The sequence below is a fragment of the Ranitomeya variabilis genome, chromosome 2 (assembly GCF_051348905.1).
Source record: "Ranitomeya variabilis isolate aRanVar5 chromosome 2, aRanVar5.hap1, whole genome shotgun sequence".
In the NCBI taxonomy this organism is placed as follows: Eukaryota; Metazoa; Chordata; class Amphibia; order Anura; family Dendrobatidae; genus Ranitomeya; species Ranitomeya variabilis.
Window position 1 is genome coordinate 143,609,151 of NC_135233.1, and position 22,790 is coordinate 143,631,940.

The 22,790-nt window shown below is 39.2% G+C and overlaps 1 protein-coding gene across 2 annotated transcripts in view; it reads right to left on the reverse strand.

Annotated features, from left to right (window-relative positions):
• Positions 1 to 845: 845 nt before the first annotated feature.
• AKAP12 (A-kinase anchoring protein 12) overlaps positions 846 to 22,790 on the reverse strand; it is a 226,705-nt gene continuing 204,760 nt past the window's right edge. For both annotated transcript variants that reach the window (XM_077283049.1, XM_077283051.1), the window contains 2 exons: positions 10,192 to 16,291; positions 846 to 1,966 (listed from right to left, as the gene is read on the reverse strand). In XM_077283049.1, the coding sequence (XP_077139164.1) occupies positions 10,200 to 16,291 (6,092 nt within the window). In that variant the 3' untranslated portion in view covers positions 846 to 1,966; positions 10,192 to 10,199. The remainder of the gene's footprint in view (positions 1,967 to 10,191; positions 16,292 to 22,790) is intronic.

The following is a 22,790-nucleotide window of genomic DNA, read 5'->3' on the forward strand; positions in this document are numbered from 1 at the left end:
TACCTCCACTGTCAGGCAGTTGGTATTATAGGGATTGTACCTAGGGCTCACCAGTTTTGCTTGATTGTAGGTATTTTTTAGGGAAATAAGAGGGTGAGCCGTCGAGGAGTGGGGGCACCTACCGCAGTAAAATAGGGTGCCTACCTCCACTGTCAGGCAGGACTCATCTGAGTATGATATAGGGTGGTGTAGGTACATTGAATGCCTTCTTACTTTTTTAATTATCTTGATAAATAGAGTCTTTTTAACTGTCTTAAGAAAAGTTAAATTTTAGGGATCCTTGTTTCTTCTCTTGGTTTGTTTAACCTTCCATCCTCCTCAGACTCTGGTCTGGAACTGACAGAACTCCTGTCTGGAGCTCTGCCAGGAACTGAACTGACTTTGCCTACAGACTACCTGTTATATATATATGGGGAGTGACCTAATAAATAGGAGCAGAAGCTCCCCCTGGTGGCCTGGAGTGTGAAATGTGTTGCATGTTTGTGATACCTAGATGCAATTATCCTTCTTTGCCTCCAAACGTAGCATCACTCTCCCAATAAAGCAATACCACTGCGACGACCAGGACCCTGGGGCGCTGCACATGTTACTGGTGCCACTTCTAGGAACATTCTGTTTTGGTATATGTATGTCTTTTGTATTTAAATCTTTCTTAAGTATATTTAATAAATTCTTAGCTTTTATGAAACCTTTGTGTGCACTTGTTTTCATATGTAGGTTGGCAGATTAGTTTCGGAGTGTGTCTCTCAAATATTTTCCTTTTTGTTTGCTCAGTCTTTTGTGTTGGTATTCATGATGTAAGGATAACAAGTTTTCCATATTGATGCATAAGACAAGAACAGTAGTAAAAGCAAGAATTTTATTTAAACTTATATTGTTTAAAAATCACAGTTTAGCAAAATTTACAGAAGCATAATGAAAGACACATAAAAAACAAGCCAATTAAAAAATTTGCAGATCAAACATGGATGGGGATTTTTACAAGAATTGTGGACTCCAGAAATATTGAATATTCTAAGACCTTTTATTCTCGAGTGAGTCACTTTTGTCCCCAGTGAATAATTCAGGTGCAAAATGCGGTTACACAGATCATATATGTGAGAAATTTAAAAGCAAAAGTAAAAAAAAAATAACAAAAAAATAAAACTGTGTCTTAATAAAGTTTATAGTGCACTTAATATAGGTATGTATCATTTATAATAACTTTGGGTAATAATTTAAATGTCACTGTAAACAGCTTCTACAGCTTTACTTTTAAACCGAGATTTTCTTTAGAAGATGACAAAATAGCAAACATATCTAAAGTTCTGTTGCATCGCCAATTCTAGCTTTTGGTTAGACAAGTCGCATTTTAAGGAAAAGCTGCTAAAATATTATGTGTTGATCCCATGCAGGTAGCATCAATTGTAAGGCATTATATGCTAGGCTAGTTTGTTGTTTACTTCTCCTTTGATACATATATACTTGAAAAAAAGAAATATACAGTAATTAAAATGAAAAACAGGATGAAGATATACACATAAATACACAAGTTGTCCCCTTCCAATTTCAAACAGCTTTCAAGAAACATACCGTAACTCTGGCAATAAACTTTAAGATATTTCAAACATACAGCCTTAATCCAGACGCAAGACTTTGGTGCCAGGTACCTTTAAAAGGCAACTTGGAATAGAACTCCCTAGGATTCTGCCTCCTAGTATTTAACCTCTAAACAAGAACACAGAAAAGCCTTGGAAAGATCATTAAATATTTAAGAGCGCAAGGGACAAATTTGGGTAATGCTCCCGATGAGACCTCAGGATTGTCATATAGTTCATTCTTAACAATGAAGGCATGTGTGCTCCATCTTTAGAATTCATAATTTAGACTTGTCAGCTTTCTTCACATTGCAGCTTCCACCTCGTTTGTAGCTTCAGCAGCTTTCACATTCTCGTTTCTTCAGTTTTTCTTCTTGAACATCTGTAAACTGGTAAAAAGAAAGGAAGCAAGGTTGTTAAAAGTGAACAGTATTATTGGAAAAAAATAAAAACATTCTGCACTTAATGTCCATTTTCTAATAATTAGCATGGCACTCTGCATAACTTCTGTAAGTTGTCAGAGTTTGGTTTAGAAGACCAGAACATGACAAAATTGATGTCCTGACATTTTTTTAATACTATAATAGGAACAATAGAAGTCTTCCAAGTAGAGTTTGGTGGATTTCTTCTTGGGACTCCAGTACTTTGGCCAGGTCAATTGTCTCTGGCTGCTGGATGGGAATTCTGTTAATCTATTGCCTCCTGGGATCCCCGCAGTGCCTTTGATTAGCCAAGCTGGTGTGACGCCATCATGATGCACATATGACATTGTGCCAGCCTGTCTAACCAAAAGCAGCACCAGGGATCCCAGAAGGTAAACGATCCCCAGAGCTCCTTTCCAACAGCCAGAGACTTCTGACCTGGCCAATGAACTGGAGTCTCAAGAATCGATTCACTAAAGTCTACTTCCAAGTACTAAATGAAACCACTACCTGGATAACCCCTTATTAAATTAAGTAGTCCCCCTTGTAAAATAAAAAAAAACATACTTACCCACCACAACAGACCAGTTCCAATGATGTCACCACCGGATCTACCGGGGATTCACATGGAATTATTATGCACCATAAGCCCAGCAGCCCACCTGGAGCAGTAACTGATTGGCTGCAGGGCTCATTTGGCATAAGAAAATCATGCAAACCCTGGTAAACCTGGCGTTCACATAGCTGGAACGGTGCAGTAAGTTAATCTATAGTATGGTTTTCTTTCTTGCTTTTTTTTCAATTTTACAGAGGAATTCCGTCATACAGTCATTGCAAAAAAAACAGCAAAATGGACATAATTTCATACAAAACTCCAAAAATAGGCTGGAGAACATTGTTTACACCCTCAATGTAATATTTGGTTGCACATCCTTTAGAATAAATAACTGCAATCAGTTGCTTCCTATAATCATCAACAAGTGTCTTACACCTCTCAACTTGAATATTTGACCACTCTTCTTTTGAAAATTGCTCCATGTCTCTTTGAAGGGTGCCTTCTCCCAAAAGCAATTTTAAGATCTCTCCATAAGTGTTAAATGCGATTTAGGTCTGGACTCATTGCTGGCCACTTGAGAGCTCTCCAGCATTTTGTTTCCATCCATATTTGGATGCTTCTTGAAGTATGTTTGGTGGTCATTATCCACTGGAAGACCAATGACCTAGGACATAAATCAAGCTTTTTGACACTGGGCACTACACTGGGACCCACACAGATTTCATGATGCCTTGCACACAGACAAGAGCAGCAAAACAACCCCCAAACATCTTTGAACCTCAACCATATTTGACTGTAGGTACTGTGTTCTTTTCTTTGTAGGCCTCATTCCATTTTCGATAAACAGTAGAACAACAGTAGACAAATTCCCATAAGGATTTTGGCATACTCGCATACATTTTGGCAAACTGCAGTCTAGCATTTTTTTTGTGTCTGCGTGTCAGCAGTGGGTCCTACTGGGTGTCCTGCCATAGCACTTAATTTCATTCCAACGTTCATTCTAATGGATGGATAGTTTGCCCAGACACTGGTGCACCCTGAGCCTGCAGGGTAACTTGAATTTCTTTCAAACTTGATTGGGGCTGCTTATCCACCTTCTGAACTACTCTGCTTTGCAACCTTTCATCAATTGTTCTGTGCCATCCACGTCCAGATTAGCTATAGATTAGCTATAGTGGCATAAGTTGTAAACTTCTTTGTTATGTTGCGCAACATGGACAAAGTAACATCAATATCTTTGGAGATGGACTTGTAACCTTGAGAGTGTTGATATCTGTCAACAACTTTGGTTAATGAGTCTTCAGACAGTTATCTTCTCTTTCTGTTCTCCATGCTTAGTGTGGCACACACAGACACATAATGCAAAGATTGAGTCAGCTTCTCCCCTTTTTATCTGGTTTCAGGTGGGATTTTCATATTGAAAACACCTACTACTTTATTTTTACCAAAACTAATTAATACTGGAGTATAAATCAGGTATAAACCAAAATCATAAAATACCCCTAAAAATAACCTTTAATATTCTTAGGTAAAATTACCCTCTATGTAGGGTCAGGAGACAGTAACAATCTTAACAGTAAATAATCTTATCAATACTAGTCTTAACAATACTAAAAAGGATAGAGATACATACTGTATGGTGAGGGGGTGATCTTTCCCTTACTCGCCCTACCTTACCACGGAGGTTGGCACCGTAAGTTCGACATGCCGCCCCCACTCGACTACTGCTCTCCTTTAAGACCCTAAAGGGGAACTAACAAAAAAACACCACCACAACACCAAATATTACCTAAAGTGCTATTGTGCTAAAAGTGCTTAGCCAAGAACTGCAACAGTATTTATTCTTGGTTAATTCCAACTTGTTTCAGGGTTAATAATTTTCAGACCCTAATATCTCACACATTAAAGGTGCAACTGTGAACAATGCCATAGACAGAGATAAATCTCAAAGTTTCAGTGGCTATTGCTGGGTAAGTAGTATACTTTCTTAAATTGACCTCCTATCTGATAACACACAGACAAAGATAGATGAGTAAAGGCAATAGCAAGTCTATAGGCTCAGAATGGCATAATTCTGTTCCAATACTACATACACCTCTTAGCTCTATAATAATACTGGTGCAGAGAATAAATCATTCCATGAATTGACAGTGGTCAAATAATAAGGATGTACTCATCCGATTGGGACACGTTTCCCCCAGGATAGTAAACCAGGGTTCATCAGGGGAAGAAAAATAGCTTACCCACAATTTTGGAAAGGTGCCAACAATTTTGTCCTGCTCATTTTTGAGGTTTTGTGTGTTTTGTCCAATTGCCTTTTTTGTGTTTCAATACACACAAAGGGAACAAACATGTATAATAAAACATGTACAATTGTAATAATTTTCTGGAAGAAATAATTTTGTAGAACAATTTCAAGGTTGCCAACACTTTCGACCATGACTGTATAAAAAGAGGATGTCCAGGTAGTGAACAACACCTTTAAGAGGAATTAGTAAAATGATTTTTACCCAGTAAACCATTGACAGTGCGAAGAAAGGGATACCTGTGTGGCTGCAGATTGATTTAGGAATGTTGAGAAAATCCACTTTGTTCTAATATGTAAATTTTCTGGCATGTGTGGGGGCAGTTTACATCCAAGCAATTGCTAAAACTTTTCTTTCTATGCCTGACTAATGCTGACTCTTTTCCTTGATTCACCCTGTGCCAGACGATGTACACATCCCTTATAATTGCAAAATAAATGTAGATGCTACATTTGCATAAACAGGACACGTCATCATCAATAAATTTGATTAGTGTTAACTGTAAATCACCTATAAGAAATAGATGCTAGATGGACCCTGTACAGAGTGACATAACCTAGAAATTTTAAAAGAAATAACAAAGTTCTACGATTCATTTGTTTTAAAAATTTACAGAGGTTTATGGCTCACATATACATTGGACTTACGTCAGCTAAACCTGACAATATTGGTGGAATCAGCAAACAGTCCAACCTGTATGGGACCCTACCATTGTCCCTGACAAATGATGTTGGGGGAGGGCAAGATCTGTGATGTCTGGCAGAGAACAAAGAGTGCTTGGCTGAGCCACCCCCTTCCTATTAGCTGTTATCACCTAAGTGGCAGCTGGATGAAAATAGTGCATAGTGTGGAAAACAGCAGATCCTTACACTATTTAGTAACCACTAAGGGGTCTTACAGATCAGCTACAACTCTTTTCAATGTATTGAGTGTATGGAGTTCAGCTCAGCATACTGTTAACATCCAGCTGCTACCAGAGGTGATAACAGCTGATAGGTGAGAATCAATAAGGGTGCCAGGTGTCAGAACCCAGAGATCTTATATTGATGACCTATCCTAAATATAAGTCATCAATACAAAGGTCATGGAAAAACCCTTTAAAGAGACCTCAAACCTAGCATGAGGAGACTTATAGGCCATGTAGAACTCACTGGGAATTACAAAATGTAAATGGCCTTTTCACAAAGGACGAGAACATTTAATGATGTCAGAACACATTTCAGCTTGGACCTTCACTTGAAAGGGAATCGATCAGCATGATTTCACACTCCTAACTATTTACAGTGGTGGAAATAAGTATTTGATCCCTTGCTGATTTTGTAAGTTTGCCCGTTGACAGACATGAACAGTCTATAATTTTAAGGGTAGGTTAATTTTAATATTGAAAGATAGAATGTCAAAAATAAAATCCCCAAACAAAAATCACATTGTACAAATTTATTTGCATTTTGCAGTGAGAAATAAGTATTTGATCACTCTGGCAAACAAGACTTAATACTTGATGGCAAAACCCTTGTTGGAAAGCACAGCAGTCAGATGTTTTTGTAATTGGTGATGAGGTTTGCAGACATGTCAGTAGGAATTTGGATCTACTCCTCTTTGCAGATCATCTCTAAATCATGAAGATTGTGAAGCTGTCACTTGGCAACTCAGATCTTCAACTCCATCCATAAGTTTTCTATGGGATTAAAGTCTTGAGACTGGCTAGGCCACTCCATGACCTTACTGTGCTTCTTTTTGAGCCACTCCTTTGTTGCCTTGGCTGTAAGATTTGGGTAATTGTCTTGCTGGAAGACCCAGCCATGACCCATTTTTAATGTCCTGGTGGAGAGGAGGTTGTCACTCAGGATTATACAGTACATGGCTACATCCATTCTCCCATTAATGCGGTGAAGTAGTCTTGTGCCCTTAGCAGAGTATCACCCCAAAACATAATGTTTCCACCTCCATGCTTGACAGTGGGGACTGTGTTCTTTGGGTCATAGGCAGCATTTCTCTATCCTCCAAACACGGCGAGTTGAGTTAATGCCAAAGACCTCAATTTTTGTCTCATCTGACCACAGCACCTTCTCTCTTAAACACTCACAGAATCATCCAGGTGTTCTCTGGCAAACTTCAGATGGGTCTGCACATGTGCCTTCTTAAGCAGGGGGGACATTGCGGGCACTGCGGGATTTTAAACTTTTACGGTGTAATGTGTTACCAATGGTTTTCTTGGTGACTGTGGTCCCAGCTGCCTTGAGATCTTTAACAAGTTCCCTCTGTGTACTTTTAGGCTGATCTCTCCCGTTCCTCATTATCAAGGATATCCCACGAGGTGAGATTTTGCATGGTGCCCCAGATCGATGTCGATTGACAGTCATTTTGTATTTCTTCCATTTTCTTACTATTGCACCTACAGACGTCTCCTTCTCACCCAGCATCTTACTTATGGTTTTGTAGCCCATTCCAGCATTGTGCAGGTCTTGTCCCTGACATCCTTATAAAGCTTTTTGGTCTTGCCCATGTTGTAGAGGTTAGAATCTGACTGATTGATTGAGTCTGTGAACAGGAGTCTTTATAAAGGTGACTATGTAAGACAGCTGTATTTTATGCAGGTAACAAGTTGATTGGGTGCATCTAACTGGTCTGTAGGAGCCAGAACTCCTAATGGTTGATGATTGATCAAATACTTATTTCTCACTGGAAAATGCAAATACATTTATATAATTAATACAATGTGATTTTCTGGATTTTATTTTTGATATTCTACCTCTCAATGTTAAAATTACCCTACCCTTAAAATTAAAGTCTGTTCATGTCTTTGTCAGTGGGCAAACTTACAAAATCAGCAAGGGATCAAATACTTCTTTCCCCCACTATATATGCGCATATATCTTTTTCAAGGACAAGTCCAGTAATACCTTTACATGACAAGTCTGTTTCTAAGTTACTGAGAAATCAGTGTTTAAATTTGTGAGGTGATGGGGAATATCCCGCTGACCGTCAACTACCATTAACCATTTGTATGTAATCTGCAGCTGCTGTTCTATTTTATTAGTAATGTACAATTGACAATATTGTTGCATGCAGCACTAATCACCAGCCACAGGAAGAAGCGTGAGGTGAAAATGCATAGGGGTTGGTGACATGCCGCTGTCCTTCTGGCTGCTTGATGGTCCGCTGATAATAATCATTTAGGGTACTTTTCTAATCTTTCCACCACTTATGCATTTGTACCTGAGTTTGGCAAATATTGCTTTCATGAGTTATGCACTAGACACTTCATAGCTAATCTCTTTTCTCTCGTTATCAATATTCATGCTCAGGACTTATACATATGTTAGGCTAATGGTACTATCTACTATCTGTTTGTCATGACTGTTGATGCAATGATAAGTGTGATAAACTGTTTTACAACAAAGGCCCTAAGCACTTTACTGTACTACAACCAGTGGTAGTGTTCCCAGCCCTGATATGCATTATTACTGACTGCATTGATTCACTCACTTATCCTCTGTGGTAGTTTGTTCTGATTGTTGTTGTCCCTTTGGGTGATACATATGCAGTCCTCAGGCAACTCGGCTTTACTTTTGCACTTCTCCCTATTGGAAGTTTTCTCCCACCTCGCTATATATTTTGCTTGCCTTATTATATGTATTTAATAAATTGTTTATTTAAGGCTAGAATCTCTTTTTTCCTGCGGAATTAATCGGAGTTGCTAGGAATTGTACGTGTTCATACATTATTGGAAGTGTCTAGCTTTTGAACCCCTTTTTGGGAGTTAACCAGTTCTGGGAGGAGAAATAGAAACTGTTATTCTGTTGGCAAAGACTTGTGTTATATTAAATAAACGCTGTTCTGCTGGTGTGAACTGCAATGTAGGCCGAACCAGATAGAGCCACAGGCCAGGGAGAAGTGCAGGCAATTGTGAGGAAGTGCCAGACAGGAAGGGGTTGATTCGGTGGCTATCTTAGGAGAACAAGGTGAGAGCTGAAAGGAGATGGATGTGTGACGTCACCATCAAGTACCGTCTGCGGACCCAAAAGCCACAGGATCCGACATTCGTGACAGACCCAGAGGGCCCTCCAGCAAGTTAGCGGTGGTACCACGCCTCGGTTAGGAACTCTTCATCCATTAGTCAAACAGCCATTGTCCAGGTGGGCTCATCTCTGCAACAACACAGCGACCAAACACAGGTGGGTAAGTCCTTAGCTCAGGCCCACCGTGAGCATTATCGTGGGAGCGTGCACACACACATAGTTTGGCACAAACTCAGACAGGCAGATAAAGGCACTTGAATGTATCAGTGCCCATCAGACTCAGCTTGCTGAACCACTACAGACTTACAGAGACTACAGTGTTAAAAGGGATCTTCCGAGGTATACAGAGCCATGTAAAGGTATAACTGGACATGTCTTTGAAAAAGCTGCATGCACATATAAATAAAACCATAATCAATGGCATAGTGAAAAGCTTAAACACTAACAGTATATTGAACCAAATAAATATTCAAATTCATTATTAAAACATATGAAATAAAACCATGCTACGCCCCCTGATGAAGAAAGGGAGAAACACGTGTTTGGGGCGAGCTGGACCTTGCATAACCAGTGATCATTCATATAAGTGCTCAGTGGATAGCATTGCAGACTAGCAGCGCTGGAGTCCAGGGTTCAACGTTCAAATTCCACCTTGGACAACATCTGCAAGGGGTTTATATGTTCTCCATGTGTTTGCATGGGTTTCCTCTGGGTTCTCCGGTTTCATCTCACACTCTAAAGACTTACTGATAGGGAATCTGGATTGTGAGCCCCAATGGGGACAGTGCCAATAGTGTATGTAAAGCGCTGTGGAATTAATGGTGCTATATAAGTGAGTAAAATAAATAAAATAAATAAATATACATTGTAAGGTTGTACTTGAAGATTCCTATACTGTTTTAGTCACTTTGAGGCTATACAGCACATTGTATAATGGCGTCCCTGCAATCTAACGGCAGCACTTTGTTTTATGTCATATGTTTTAATAATTAATTTTAATAAAGATTTATTTGGTTCAATATACTCTTGCTGCTTGTGCTTTTCTTTATGTCCCTGGTTATGGTTTAAATATAACTTTTGAGTTATGGTCCTTTAAATTTTGTGTGACTCTTTTTGGGATGTGCTTTGGTGTTTAATGCACATATAAATAGTTTGGATTGTGAAATCCTGCTGACACATTCCCTAAAAATATAAAGCAATACATAGCGCTAATTTTATTACTAAACCTATAAAAACTAAAATGAACACTTTAGTTATAGATAAAACATAAATACTTGGAAATTACACTTACTGACTTCAGTAACTTACATGAGGTTTCAGGATTCAACAGTCGGTGCCTTTTCCTGAGCGTCTGAGGTCTGAGTGGATATTTCATTTGTCTCTTGAGCATCAAGTGAAACAACCGATTCAATTTCTTTCCCTGGTTTGTGCTCTCCTTCTGCCTTTCCTTGTTCACTTTCTTCCAGCTGTGGACATAGTTTGATGGGCTCATGCACAGGTACAGTTTGTAGAAGTTGTGAGTTAAGTTCATTTTCTAGATTCTGTTCTTGAACACTGTTAGTTACTACTGTTTCCACTGTCGGTTCAACGATGTTATGTACAATAGTTGTACTGCACGATTCAATGGTGATCATTTGGATGTCATTTTCTTCAGTTACTTTTTCAGATACAGTCATTTCTTCAAATGTGTCACCTTGGCCGGTAGCATCAACAACAAAACAGTTTGTAGCTGCTTCGATTGCAGCATCCACAATAGCTGCAGCTTTCTGAGAGACAGACTCTGCTACGACCTGCAATCCTCTGGACAATGTTTCACTTTCTTCAAATCTTTTGTCATCATCAGCTACTTCTGAAGGCTTTACTCTATCTTTGGGTATGTCAATGATTTTTACAGTCTCTGTTAAGACCTGTTCTTCCACAGCAGCTGCAGTAACTGGTTCAGACGTTTTGATAGCCTCTGAACTTTCCAACTCTGGAATATCTGTAGTGACAACTTCCTCTTTAATTTCCACAATTTCTTCTTGAGTATGTTTCTTTTGTTCCTCGGTAACAGCAGTACTTGCTTTTGCATCATCCTGTATCAAGAGTGAAGGAGTAATATCAGATTGTACCTCAGAGATTTGAGATTTTACATCATTTATTTGTTCAATGGCTGCAGGAGCTGTTTGATCAGCCTGCACTTTGGTAGCTACATGGCTAGCCATTTCACTCTGCTTGTCATCTAACAAAGAGATACATTCATCAACTTGCACAATTTTGGTAACTGGAAGCACAGGAGAAATTTCTGCTGGTTGGAGCTCTTCCAACTTTTGCACAATTCCTTCAGCCTGAACATTAGCTGGCCCTAGGGAACTTTCTGCAACTTGTACATTAGACAAAACTTGGGCACTGTCCTCATCCTGAACTTTAATTGATTCAGAGGTACTTTCCTCAATCTTTGCTTCAGGTAACACAAATGCATATGCTTCAACTTGTATTTCATCCAACACAACATCACTTTCTTCAGCCTCCACCTCAGCAGATTCAGGGGTACATTCTTCAACCTTTGCTTCAGCAAATGCAAATGCACATACTTCAACAGGTAACTCATCTGACACAGTAACACTATCTTCAGCCTGCACCTCTGCTTTTATAGTATCTGATAAAGAAACATTTTCTTCTACCGGTTCCTCAATTTCCACACCCAAACCTTCTTCAGACTGCACGTCAACTGACACAGCAGGGGAAAATTCTTTGTCCATTTCTGCAACACAAATTCCTTCTTCAGCTTTCACTTCCTCTGATGCTGATGTAACATCACTTTCATCAACAATATCATGGCACACAGGTATACGTTCTTCAATATTCTGTACTTGTACATTGTTTAGCTCAGTTGACACAGAGCCAAATTCAGATTTCAGTTTATTTGAAGCACTCACTTCCACTTCAGCCAGGACCTCATTTGTCACTGAGACACTTTCTTCTGGTTTCACCTCTTTTGACACAGATGCAATTTCTTCAGGTTGTACCTCAATTGATGTAGATAGTACATCTTCAGCCCCCACTTCATTTGACAGAGGCACAGTTTTTTCTGGTTGCAGTTCATTTGACACAGATACAACTTCTTCAAACTGCACATTACTTTCGGGTATAACTTCCTCAGATTGCACTTTGTTTGGTACAATAACAGTTTCTTCAGATTGCACGACGCTAAGTACTACTTCTTCAGGCTCCAATTCGATTGGTGCAAGAATAACTTCCTCAGATTGCAGGTGATTTGATACAGGTACAATTTCATCAAATTTCAGTTCACTTGATACAGGTAGTGCTTCTTCAGGCTGCATTTCGCTTGATATAAGTATGATTTCTTTAGACTGTAGTTCACTTGCTAAGGAAACAATTACTTCAGCCTGTAGCTCTCTTGACACAGGTACAACTTCTTCAGTCTGTATTTTGCTTGAACAAAGTACAAGTTCTTCTGTGGGAAGTTCACTTGATACAGGTACAAGTTCTTCAGGCTGCAATTCACTTGATACATAAGCAATTTGCACAGATTGTAGTTTGTTTGATACTGATATAGCTTTATCAGACTGTGGTTCACTTGCTAAAGGATCAGCTTGTTCAAGCTGCACTTTGCTTGCTACAGGTACAACTTCTTCATTCTGCACTTTGCTTGCTACAGGTACAACTTCTTCATTCTGCACTTCACTAACTACAGGTACAGCTTCTTGAGGCTGCTCTTCACTTACTACTGGTACAACTTCTTGAGGTTGCTTTTCACTTACTGCAGGTACAACTTCTTCAGGCTGCTTTTCACTTACTACAGGTACAATTTCTTGAGGCTGCTCTTCACTTACTACAGGTACATCTTCTTGAGGCTGCTCTTCCCTTACTACAGGTACAACTTCTTGAGGCTGCATTTCAGTTATTACAGGTACAAATTCTTTGGGCTGTATTTCACTTGATAAAGGTGCAATTTCTTCAGACTGTACTTCAGTTAATGTAAATGCAACTTCTTCAGTCTGCACTTCACAAGATAGAGGTGCAACCTCTAACTTCAGCTTACTTGATACAGGTATAACATCTTCAACCTGTACATCACTTGATACAGTTACATCTTCTATAGAAAGTGAGTCATCTTTAGCACACGCAGCATCCAATGCAGTGGCACTTTCTTGAGCAATAGTTTCAATGACCAGTGAATCAGAAGCATCTTCACATTTCTCCTCTGTCTTTAGAAAAGTAACATCCTCAGTTTTATTATATGCTGAAGTTTCTTTTACCTGATCTTCAGATGAAGAGAGAAAGGCATCAGTAGATTGATCAGACTGTTCATCGTTTGAAATTAAGGGACCAACACAAATGTTAACAGCTTGATCCAAAGGGTCAATGAGGGCATTTATATCTTTCTGTACTTCTATTTGATGAACAGTTGCTTCAACACATATTATTGTACTTTTATCACCTTGTTCTTCTAAGGAAACAGGAGATAAATTTGTTTCTTCCTCGACACAGAGAGGAGCTGACTGACAAATTATTTCCTGGGCATCCATCGGGGCTTGAAAAGCAGTCATATCTTGAGATGTTTGCAAGGTATCAAGAGATAGTTTTGCCTTTTCTGCAACTTCATTTAGTACATTTTCAGTATGCTTCTTTAGGTCTTCTAAAGTCTTGATGCTCGCATCTTCGTCTGGCACAGGCGTAGCTTCTCCAGTTGAAACAACTGACCCACCTAATTGTGAAACAGCAGATATCATTTCAGTTGTTTCTTCGGCACATGAATTTTCTATTGCTTCTTCAAGTGCGGTTAAAGCTTCTGATGTTAATTCCATCTCATTAATTATTGTGTTTGGTATTTCAGTCATAACCTGAGAGACATCCCTTAACACTACTGTTTCTTCAATAGTTACTTCGGTTTTTATTATATCAGCAGCTTCTTCAATTTCCTTTGCATGCTCAATAGTCTCAGAAACAGTTGCACTAATCCAAGATGGTGACCTTTCTTCAAGATTGGTGATTGCTCTTTCTCCCTCTATTACTGTAACTGTCACGGCATGAATTAGTTCTTCGTTAGATCTTTCTAAAGATCTTTTTTGTTCTCTTAAAACAGTTGGTAGAGCTTCTTTCAAGGATTTTTGAGCATCAAGCTTTTCTTGTTCTGCAGCATCAAACTCTGCTAAAGGAACTACTGCAGGTTCATCAGAATCATCTTCAGCAGCTTCACTTAATGGCTGACCAGTTTCAGTAGTAGCTGCATGTTCTTGTTTGCCATCAGATTTTTTCTTTTTTCGCCCTGGAATAAGTTTCTTAAATGAAACCCAAGTTTCTTCTTTTCCAGCTTCACCCTCTGAGGTTGATTGTTCTGCATTGTTTCCTGCAGATTCATCATTTTTTTCCTCTACTCTTGTTCTTGACTTGCGTCTAGGAGTCACAAGCCTTTTAAAAGACTGCCAAGTAGATACTCCATCTGCTTCTGTAGGACTGCCAGCTTGGTCTGGAGATGTGCTCTCTTGGTTTTGTTCTTGTGAACTTGTAATGGGGCTGTCAGAATCAATATCTTTAGCTGGCACAACTTCTTCAGTTTTCTTGGCTTCATCTGGAGATTTTATCCCTTCATCTTCATCTGAATCAGAGGTCTTTCTTGCTCTTTTCTTAGAAGAACCAACACATATTAAAGCTTCCCATGACACTGAACTGTCAACCTTCTTCTTACTTTCCTCTGTGCTTTTTTCAAGTTTTTGCTCTTCATTGATTTCTTTGGGTTCTTCCACATTTTCCACACCAGCACTCTCAGTAGAAGACATAGTTGAAGTTTTTGCTTTTTCAAACTCATCTTCTTTATCACTTTCAGATGGTCTCTTTGGGCGTCTTTTTGGTGTGACAAGTTTTTTAAATGAAGCCCATGGTGTGATTCCATCCTTTTTTCTCTCACCATCAGAAGTAGTTCCCTCTCCCTCTGCCTCTGCAGCCTCTTGTGGGTCATCTAATGGTTTTTCTGTGGGAGATGTGTTTGCTGATTCATCGGGAGAGGACGGGGAGCTATCTCCACCATCTATTTCTATAGCCTCTGGGGATTCAGATGAAACTGCTTCTGTTGCAACTTCTACTTTGCTATCATCTTCTTTTCTACTTTTACTTTTCTTCCCTGACAGTTTCCTTAGGCCAGAACTGCTGAAAAGTTTTTTTAACGGACTGCCTTGAATTTTGGCTTTTTCTTGTGAAGACAACAGTTCGGCCTCTGTGGTGATGGCTTCTTGACTTTTTTCCTGCTCTCCAGATTCAGTACTTGAAGCCAACTGTGGCTGATCATTATCTACATCTCCAGAATCTGTTGTTCCTTGCAAGTCTTCACTTATTCCTTCTGCAGCTGTTGAGCTAGAAGCCACAGCGATTCCATCAGTTATCTGGGATTCAGCATTATCTTTCAACATATCAACTTCAAATTTTACATCAGACACTGGAGTTTCTTCTGAGACTGAAGTTACCATTTCAGGTGTTTTCTCTGCATTTTCTGTTACAGGAGCAACCTCCTCAACTACTTCTACACACTCTAATTTGATTTCTATTTCTTTAATAGGTGAAGGTTCTTCTTTTGGCTTTTCTTCTGCCATATTTTGAATGTTTTCATCAGTAGATACTTTGGACTCTTCACTTGAAGGTTTACTTAAATCATGTGTCACAGAAAGGTTGGCAGCTGGTTGTGTTTCAGTTACATTCTCCTCTTTTACAGTTTCAGGTACTTCAGGTGCTTCAACTTTCTCCTGCTCTTCAGCTTTGATATGTTTCTCAACTTCCTGTGGATCTTCTTCCTTGGACTTCTTAAAACTTGTCCTTTTCCTTAGCCCAGCCCATCCTTGTGTAAAAAATCTCCTAAATGGTGAAGATGTTTCAGTGACAACTGGATTTGTAGGAGACTCTGGAGATTTATTTTCTACCTCGGATTCTACCTCTTTCTTTTGATTTTCCTCCGGTATTTCCTTTGGGCTTTCACCAGCCTGTTCTGGCTTTTCTGCATTTTCAGCAGGCTGCTCACTATCTTTGGTCTCCTTTTGACTTTCTTTACTTCCATCATCACTAATATCAGTATGTTCCTCATGACTGTCTGTGCCATTTACTTCAACTTCATCCTTCTTCACAGTTAGGAGTTGTACAGGATCAGATTTTTCAGATTTGTCCTTTTTCACCGTGAATTTGAAGCCCACAAATTTAAATACTTTCTTGAATCCAACTTCATTCATTTGATTTCCGTCAGATTGATCTGCAGTTTTTACTTTCTCCTCAGACTCTGGTGTTGTAGGTGTGGCTTCAGGTGTCTCATCGTGTCCATTTTCTTTTGTAGCTTCAGTTGGAGTGGTATCATTATGCACAACCCCCATGTTTTCTGAAGGTTCCTCGTCTAGTGTCACACTTGCTGGCTCTTGTTGCTCAACTGCAATTAGAAAAAAAAACACTTGTTAGATCTGTTGCAAAGTGATTTGCGTGAGGTTTATTAGCACTTATTCTGCTCATGAAATTATTTCCATAAATTATGAAGCAAAAAAAAATGAAAGTCACAAAAATTAAAATAATTGATCACTTTGGGTGATTAGGAACCAGCATAATCACGTAAATTTATATACCTTCAGATATCTTAAGAACAAATTGTCATTGACAATTTAGATCAAGCCGCTTCATAGAAAAATGCTAAAGTATGTATACAGCTTAAAATATAGATGGGGCATTTATAAAATACAATGAATGTTTTCCCATTTATGATATAGTAATATTTTGAAAATTAAAATATTTATGAGACAATTTAAATGAAAAAGTTACACTATGTATTAATAATATACAGCTCTGGCAAAAATTAAGAGACCACTGCAAAATTTTCAGTTTGTCTGATTTTTCTCTTTATAGGTATATTTTTGAGTAAAATGTAAATTGTTCTTTTATTCTATAAACTACTGACAACATGTCTCTGAAGTTCCAAGCAATAAATTTTGTATTTATTTTCTGAAAATGAGAAATGGTCAAAATAACAAAAAAATGCATTGCTTGCAGACCTCAAATAATGCAAAACAAAAAACAAGTTCATAATCATTTAGAAACAACAATACTAATGTTTTAACTCAGGAAGAGTTCAGAAATCAATATTTTGTGGAATAACCATGATTTTTAATCACAGCTTTCATGCGTCTTGACATGCTTTCCACCAGTCTTTCACACTGCTTTTGGGTGACCTTATGCCACTCCTGGTACAAAAATGTAACCAGTTCTTCTTTGTTTGATGGCTTGTGACTATCCATCATCCTCTTGATTACATTCCAGAGGTTTTCAATGGGGTTCAGGTCTAGAGATTGGGCTGGCCATGACAGGGATTTGATGTGGTGGTCCTTCATCCACATCTTGATTGACCTAGCTGTGTGGCATGGTGCATTGTCCTGCTGGAAAAACCAATCCTCAGAGTTGGGGAACAGTGCCTAAGCAGAAGGAATCAACTGTTTTTCTAGGATAACCTTGTATGCAGCTTGATTCATACGTTCTTCACAAAGATCAACCTGCCCAATTCCAGCCTTGCTGAAGCATCCCCAGATCATAATCAATCCTCCACCAAAGTTCACAGTGGGGGCAAGACACTGGCTTGTACGCCTCTTCAGGTCTCCATCTAACTATTAGATGACCTGGAGTTGATCTGGGGATGCTTCAGCAAGGCTGGAATTGGACAGGTTGTTCTTTGCGAAGGACGTATATATAAGCCGCATGCAAGGTTATCCTGGAAAAACAGTTGATTCCTTCTGCTCAAGCAATGTTCTCCAACTCTGAGGATTGTTTTTTCCAGCAAGACAATGCACCATGCCACACAGTTAGGTCAATCAAGATGTGGATGAAGGACTACCACATCAAATCCCTGTCAGGGCCAGCCGAATCTCCAGACCTGAACCCCATTGAAAACCTCTGGAATGTAATCAAGAGGATGATGGATAGTCACAAGCCATCAAACAAAGAACTGCTTAAATTTTTGTACCAGGAGTGGCGTAAGGTCACCCAGAAGCAGTGTGAAAGACTGGTGGAAAGCGTGCCAAGATGCATGAAAGCTGTGATTAAAAATCATGGTTATTCCACAAAATATTGATTTCTGAACTCTTCCTTAGTTAAAACATTACCATTGTTGTTTCTAAATGATTATGAACTTGTTCTTTTTTTTTTTTTCTTTTGCATTATTTGAGGTCTGCAAGCAATGCATTTTTTTGTTATTTTGACCATTTCTCATTTTCAGAAAATAAATACAAAATGTATTGCTTGGAACTTCGGAGACATGTTGTCAGTAGTTACAGAATAAAAGAACAATTTACATATTACTCAAAAATATATCTATAAAGAGAAAAATCAGACAAACTGAAAATTTTGCAGTGGTCTCTTAATTTTTGCCAGAGATGTATAAGCTGCACAGAAGACCCGTTAAAAAGACTTTCCAGCATATTCAATTTAAAAGAGTCTGTATTTTGTGCCATGAATTAAACACACAAATTACCTAAGTCACCTTTCCCAATTTTTTATATGTCCATTTTCTATACATTGTGAAATAGTAAGCAATTGTAAATAGCAACTGCCCCACTAGGTGGCACTAAATGCCTAGTTTAACTCCTATTCTGTTATTACCGTAATATTGGATGCCATCAGAAAAAAAATCTAAATAAAATGTATTGAGCATCAGCTATAGTTCTCTCCAACAGTGCTATAAGAAATGGTCTGGATTAAATATTTGTGAATTGAATAGAAGCAGATTGTGACTAAAGACCCACATGTAAACTAGAGCAGTGAGATGGCAGCTTTCTCGCCATATACAGGGGCGCTCGATCTTCTGAGAGCTCCGGTGCACTCTATTAGAGAGTGGCTGTCAGGCTCTTCTGGCCATGGCTTATCATGCCTAGAACAAAAGGATTGGCAGTCTCAAATTGGACATGCAGGTTCCTTATCTACCCCTACATCACTTGTCATAGGAAGAGTCAGGAGGCCTTCATACTCATTACACTAATGGGATTGGCCATCGTTAGCCTTATGGGCACTTAGGTTCAACATGTCATCATTAGTATATTCTGTTCTTAAAGGAGTTATACAGTACTTTTATACTAATGACCTATCTTTAGCATAGGTTGTCAATATCAGTGGGGGTTCAACACCCAAACTCCCGCTGATCGGCTGTACCAGCTGGTGGACAGATGTTCCACTGCACGACTGCATCACAGCAATGCTTTGTTAACTGCATAGTGGCCGCAACGCTGTACTGCCCATAAACCCCTATTTTTTTTTAATAAGAGCGGATGTGCAGTTCCTGCTTCGACCATTATACATCTGAAGGAACTGTGCTGTGCAACTGTGCAGTGGATACCATCCGGCCACTGCTGGCATAGGCAACAGCTGATTAACGAGGGGGCGGGTGTCATGCCCCATATGTATGGGGGGCATATAGGTCATCACTATAAGGCCGGCGTCTCACTGGCATATTGCATCCGATGCGAGAGCATCGGATGCGATATGCTAATGACACTCAGCTCCTGCTCGCAGCAGAGCGGGAGTTGAGTGTCATGCGTCTGTGCTCCAATTCTCTCGCACAGCGAGGAAAACGGCCGACAAAAAGTCGGCTGGTGGGAGCTGCCCCATAGCTTAACATTGGTCCGAGTGCAATGCGATTTTTTATCGCATTGTACTCGGCCGTTTAAAACGCCAGTGTGACGCCGGCCAAAGCCTGCATTCCCACACTGAGCACTTGGTGAGTTTTTTTGGCTTCAGATTTTCTGCACAATTTTTGCACTTATTAAGTAAATTAGGTTACTTGCCTTTTTTCATTGCATATCTTGTATGCATTTTTATGGCGTTGTTGACAGTTTTTTTTTTTTTGTCTTGCTGTTGTGTCATGTTTTAAACCAAACTGCTTTAATTTTTAAACTTCTTGGTACTTGGCAAAACTTTATTGAAACAATCATGTGCGGATTATTTGCATTTTTTATGTGTTTCAGAAGCAAAAACGTACTAAAAACGCATGTTTGTCTTTTCCCTGTGGATTTTCCGCATCTCATGTAAGACTTTGGGAAAAGTCTGCCCATAACACTCAGCATACCAGAAAGAAATTGTCATGTTGTGAATTTGAAACACGCACCGAAGGTCAGTTTTTGCGGAGTTACAAAGAAGCACAGTGTGTATGAAGTTTCTATAAATCCCATTCACTTTGCTGGAACTGTAAGACGTTGAGTTGTTGACACAGCGAAAATATGCAGTGTTGAAAAAAAAAAATCACCAAAAACTCATCATGGGCCACACAGCCTTAAAGTTCTAGACAATCCCTTTAAATTTAAATGTATTGGAAAACTTGTGTTTCTGTGACATAATCCAGTAGCTGGCACTATAATTACAAAGCTTTTATTGTGAGGGATTCTAGGGAACAAATATCACGCAGGCAACAAATTACTGCAATCAAATCTCCAACCACAAGTTTAAGGCTATGTGCAAACGTTGCGGATTTTGCTGCGGATCCGCAGCGGATTTGATGCTGTGGATCTGCAGCAGTTTTCCATGTGTTGTACAGTACCATGTAAACATATGGAAAACAAAATCCGCAGTGCACATGCTGCGGGGAAAAAAACGCGCAGAAACGCAGCGGTGTTTTTTCCGCAGCATGTCAATTCTTTGTGCAGATTCCGCAGCGTTTTACACCTGCTCCATAATAGGAGTCCGCAATAAATCTGCAGGTAAAACGCCGGGCAGATTCCGCAATGTGTGCACATAGCCTAAATCACTTCAACCACAAACTTAGAGATAAGATGTATACATTTTATGGCAGATTCAGATCATTTTGGTCAGACTTATCTTTAGCACCAGCCTTAGCCATTAGTCTCCAATAGCACCAACACCATCTGTATCTACCAAAAAGTCTCATATATATGGCTAGCTTTAGGCCACGTGCACACTATCAGTATTGGTGAGTTTTTTACCTCAGTATTTGTAAGCCAAAACCAGGAATGGGTGAAAAATGCAGAAGTGGTGTTGTGTTTCTATTATACTTTTCCTCTGAGGGTTCCACTACCGGTTTTCCTTACACATCCTGAGGTAAAATACTGACCAAATACCGAACATACAGTATGAACGTGGCCTTACTGTAAATGGTGCTTGCCTTGATTAGGTACCAGAGAAAAACATCTCAGACTGTGCTACAATTTTCCAATGAATATTCTGTTTATATTGATCTGACACCGATTTTGGAAAGAATGAGCATTGTTAAATTTAGGCTACAAGATCCATTTCATGTTAGAACTGCATAAAGCTGTGTTCACATCCGCATTTGTGATTATACTGAAATGGCACCAAATTATCATCATAGCACAATATAAACAAGTATTTTGCTTAATAAAATGGCGGCCACCAAGATGAAATCCTGACCCATTATAGTCAATGAGGTTTTAGGTGTTGTTGGTATCCATCATGTGCAGGTAACTGAACTACAGTTCATTTCATATTTGTGTTCCTGAACAGGAATACAGCAATAACTAGTGCAGATGTGAACAAGGCCTACAACTGACCATAGATATTACACACCTGCCTCTCTGAATCTATTTCCTATACATTCAGATTGATTGTCAGGGAGCCCTGATAAGAATGGCCACTCTTTGGCTGCAGGGCATTAACATTCCAGCTCTGGTGAAATAAGGCTGCCAGTGATGAGAGGCTGCTCACTGGCTGCGTTCGGCATATGACACAAGTCATGTCATTCACCAGGAATAGTGGTGCGGTAGTGGTGCGGACATCACTGCAATGGCACCGCTGAAGGAGGAGCGGGTCCTGAGATTATTAAAATGAACCTGACCAATCCATGCAGGTATATTTGATTCTAGACGCTGCAGAGTTTCAGAGAAGTACTTACTTTAAAAGTCGTTGGGAGACTAATCCAATCAGAGGGTCTCTAGCGGATTTTTCCCTCAAAATGACCTTGAGTCAGACTTGTCAGTCATTGGCAGGGGGAAGGAGGGAGAAACCGTCAGGGACCTGCTTTTCAACTGGTCACCCATGCGGCTCCAGTCCCGGTAGCTTTTAAAGTATTTTTTTACTATGAAATGTTTCAGAATCAAACATATATGGCTGAAATCATACAGCGGGTCTCTGATACATTCTGTCCGAAACATGGGCTGTCGGGTTCCTTTTAAGTTGGATGGCCCACTGGTATTTTCTTTTTGTCAATACACCCATATGTGAGCTTGTTTTGAGCAGATCGAGTTGTGGCTTTGAATTATACCGTTCATTTTACTGTACAATGTACTGGAAAACAAGAAAAAAAAATTCCAAGTGCGGTGAACAAAATACAATTCTGCCATGTTTTTTAAGGTTTTGTTTTTATGGGATTCAGCTGTGGTAATAATGACTCTGAATGATTTCAGTATGATTACGGTGATACCAAACTTGCTCATAGTTTTTTTTTCATTTAACTAGTTAAAAAAAAATTCTGAAAATCGTAAAAATGAAAACACTTTTACCATGTGTCGCCATTTTCTATCGAGCTGAGGGATGGCTTGCAGTTTTTGGAGTTGAGAGCTGACAATTTTATTGATATTAATTTGTGGTGCATATGTCATTTTGCAGATTTTATCACTTTTTTTAGGGAGGTAAAGTGATCAAAATCTGCAATTGCGCTGTTTTAATTTTTTTTCTTACTACAGCATTTATGGATTGGGTTAATTATATATTGTTAGACCACACTTTCATGGACACGGAGATGCCAAATATGGTTTGTCATTTTTTACTTTATTTTTAAGGCCAAATTCACATGTTCAGTATTTTACATCAGTATTTGGAAGCCAAAACCAGGAGTGGGTGAAAAATGCAGAAATGAAGCAAGTGTTTCTATTAGGCTAAGTGCACACGCTGCGGATTCCAATGCGGAATTTTCCGCAGCGGATTTG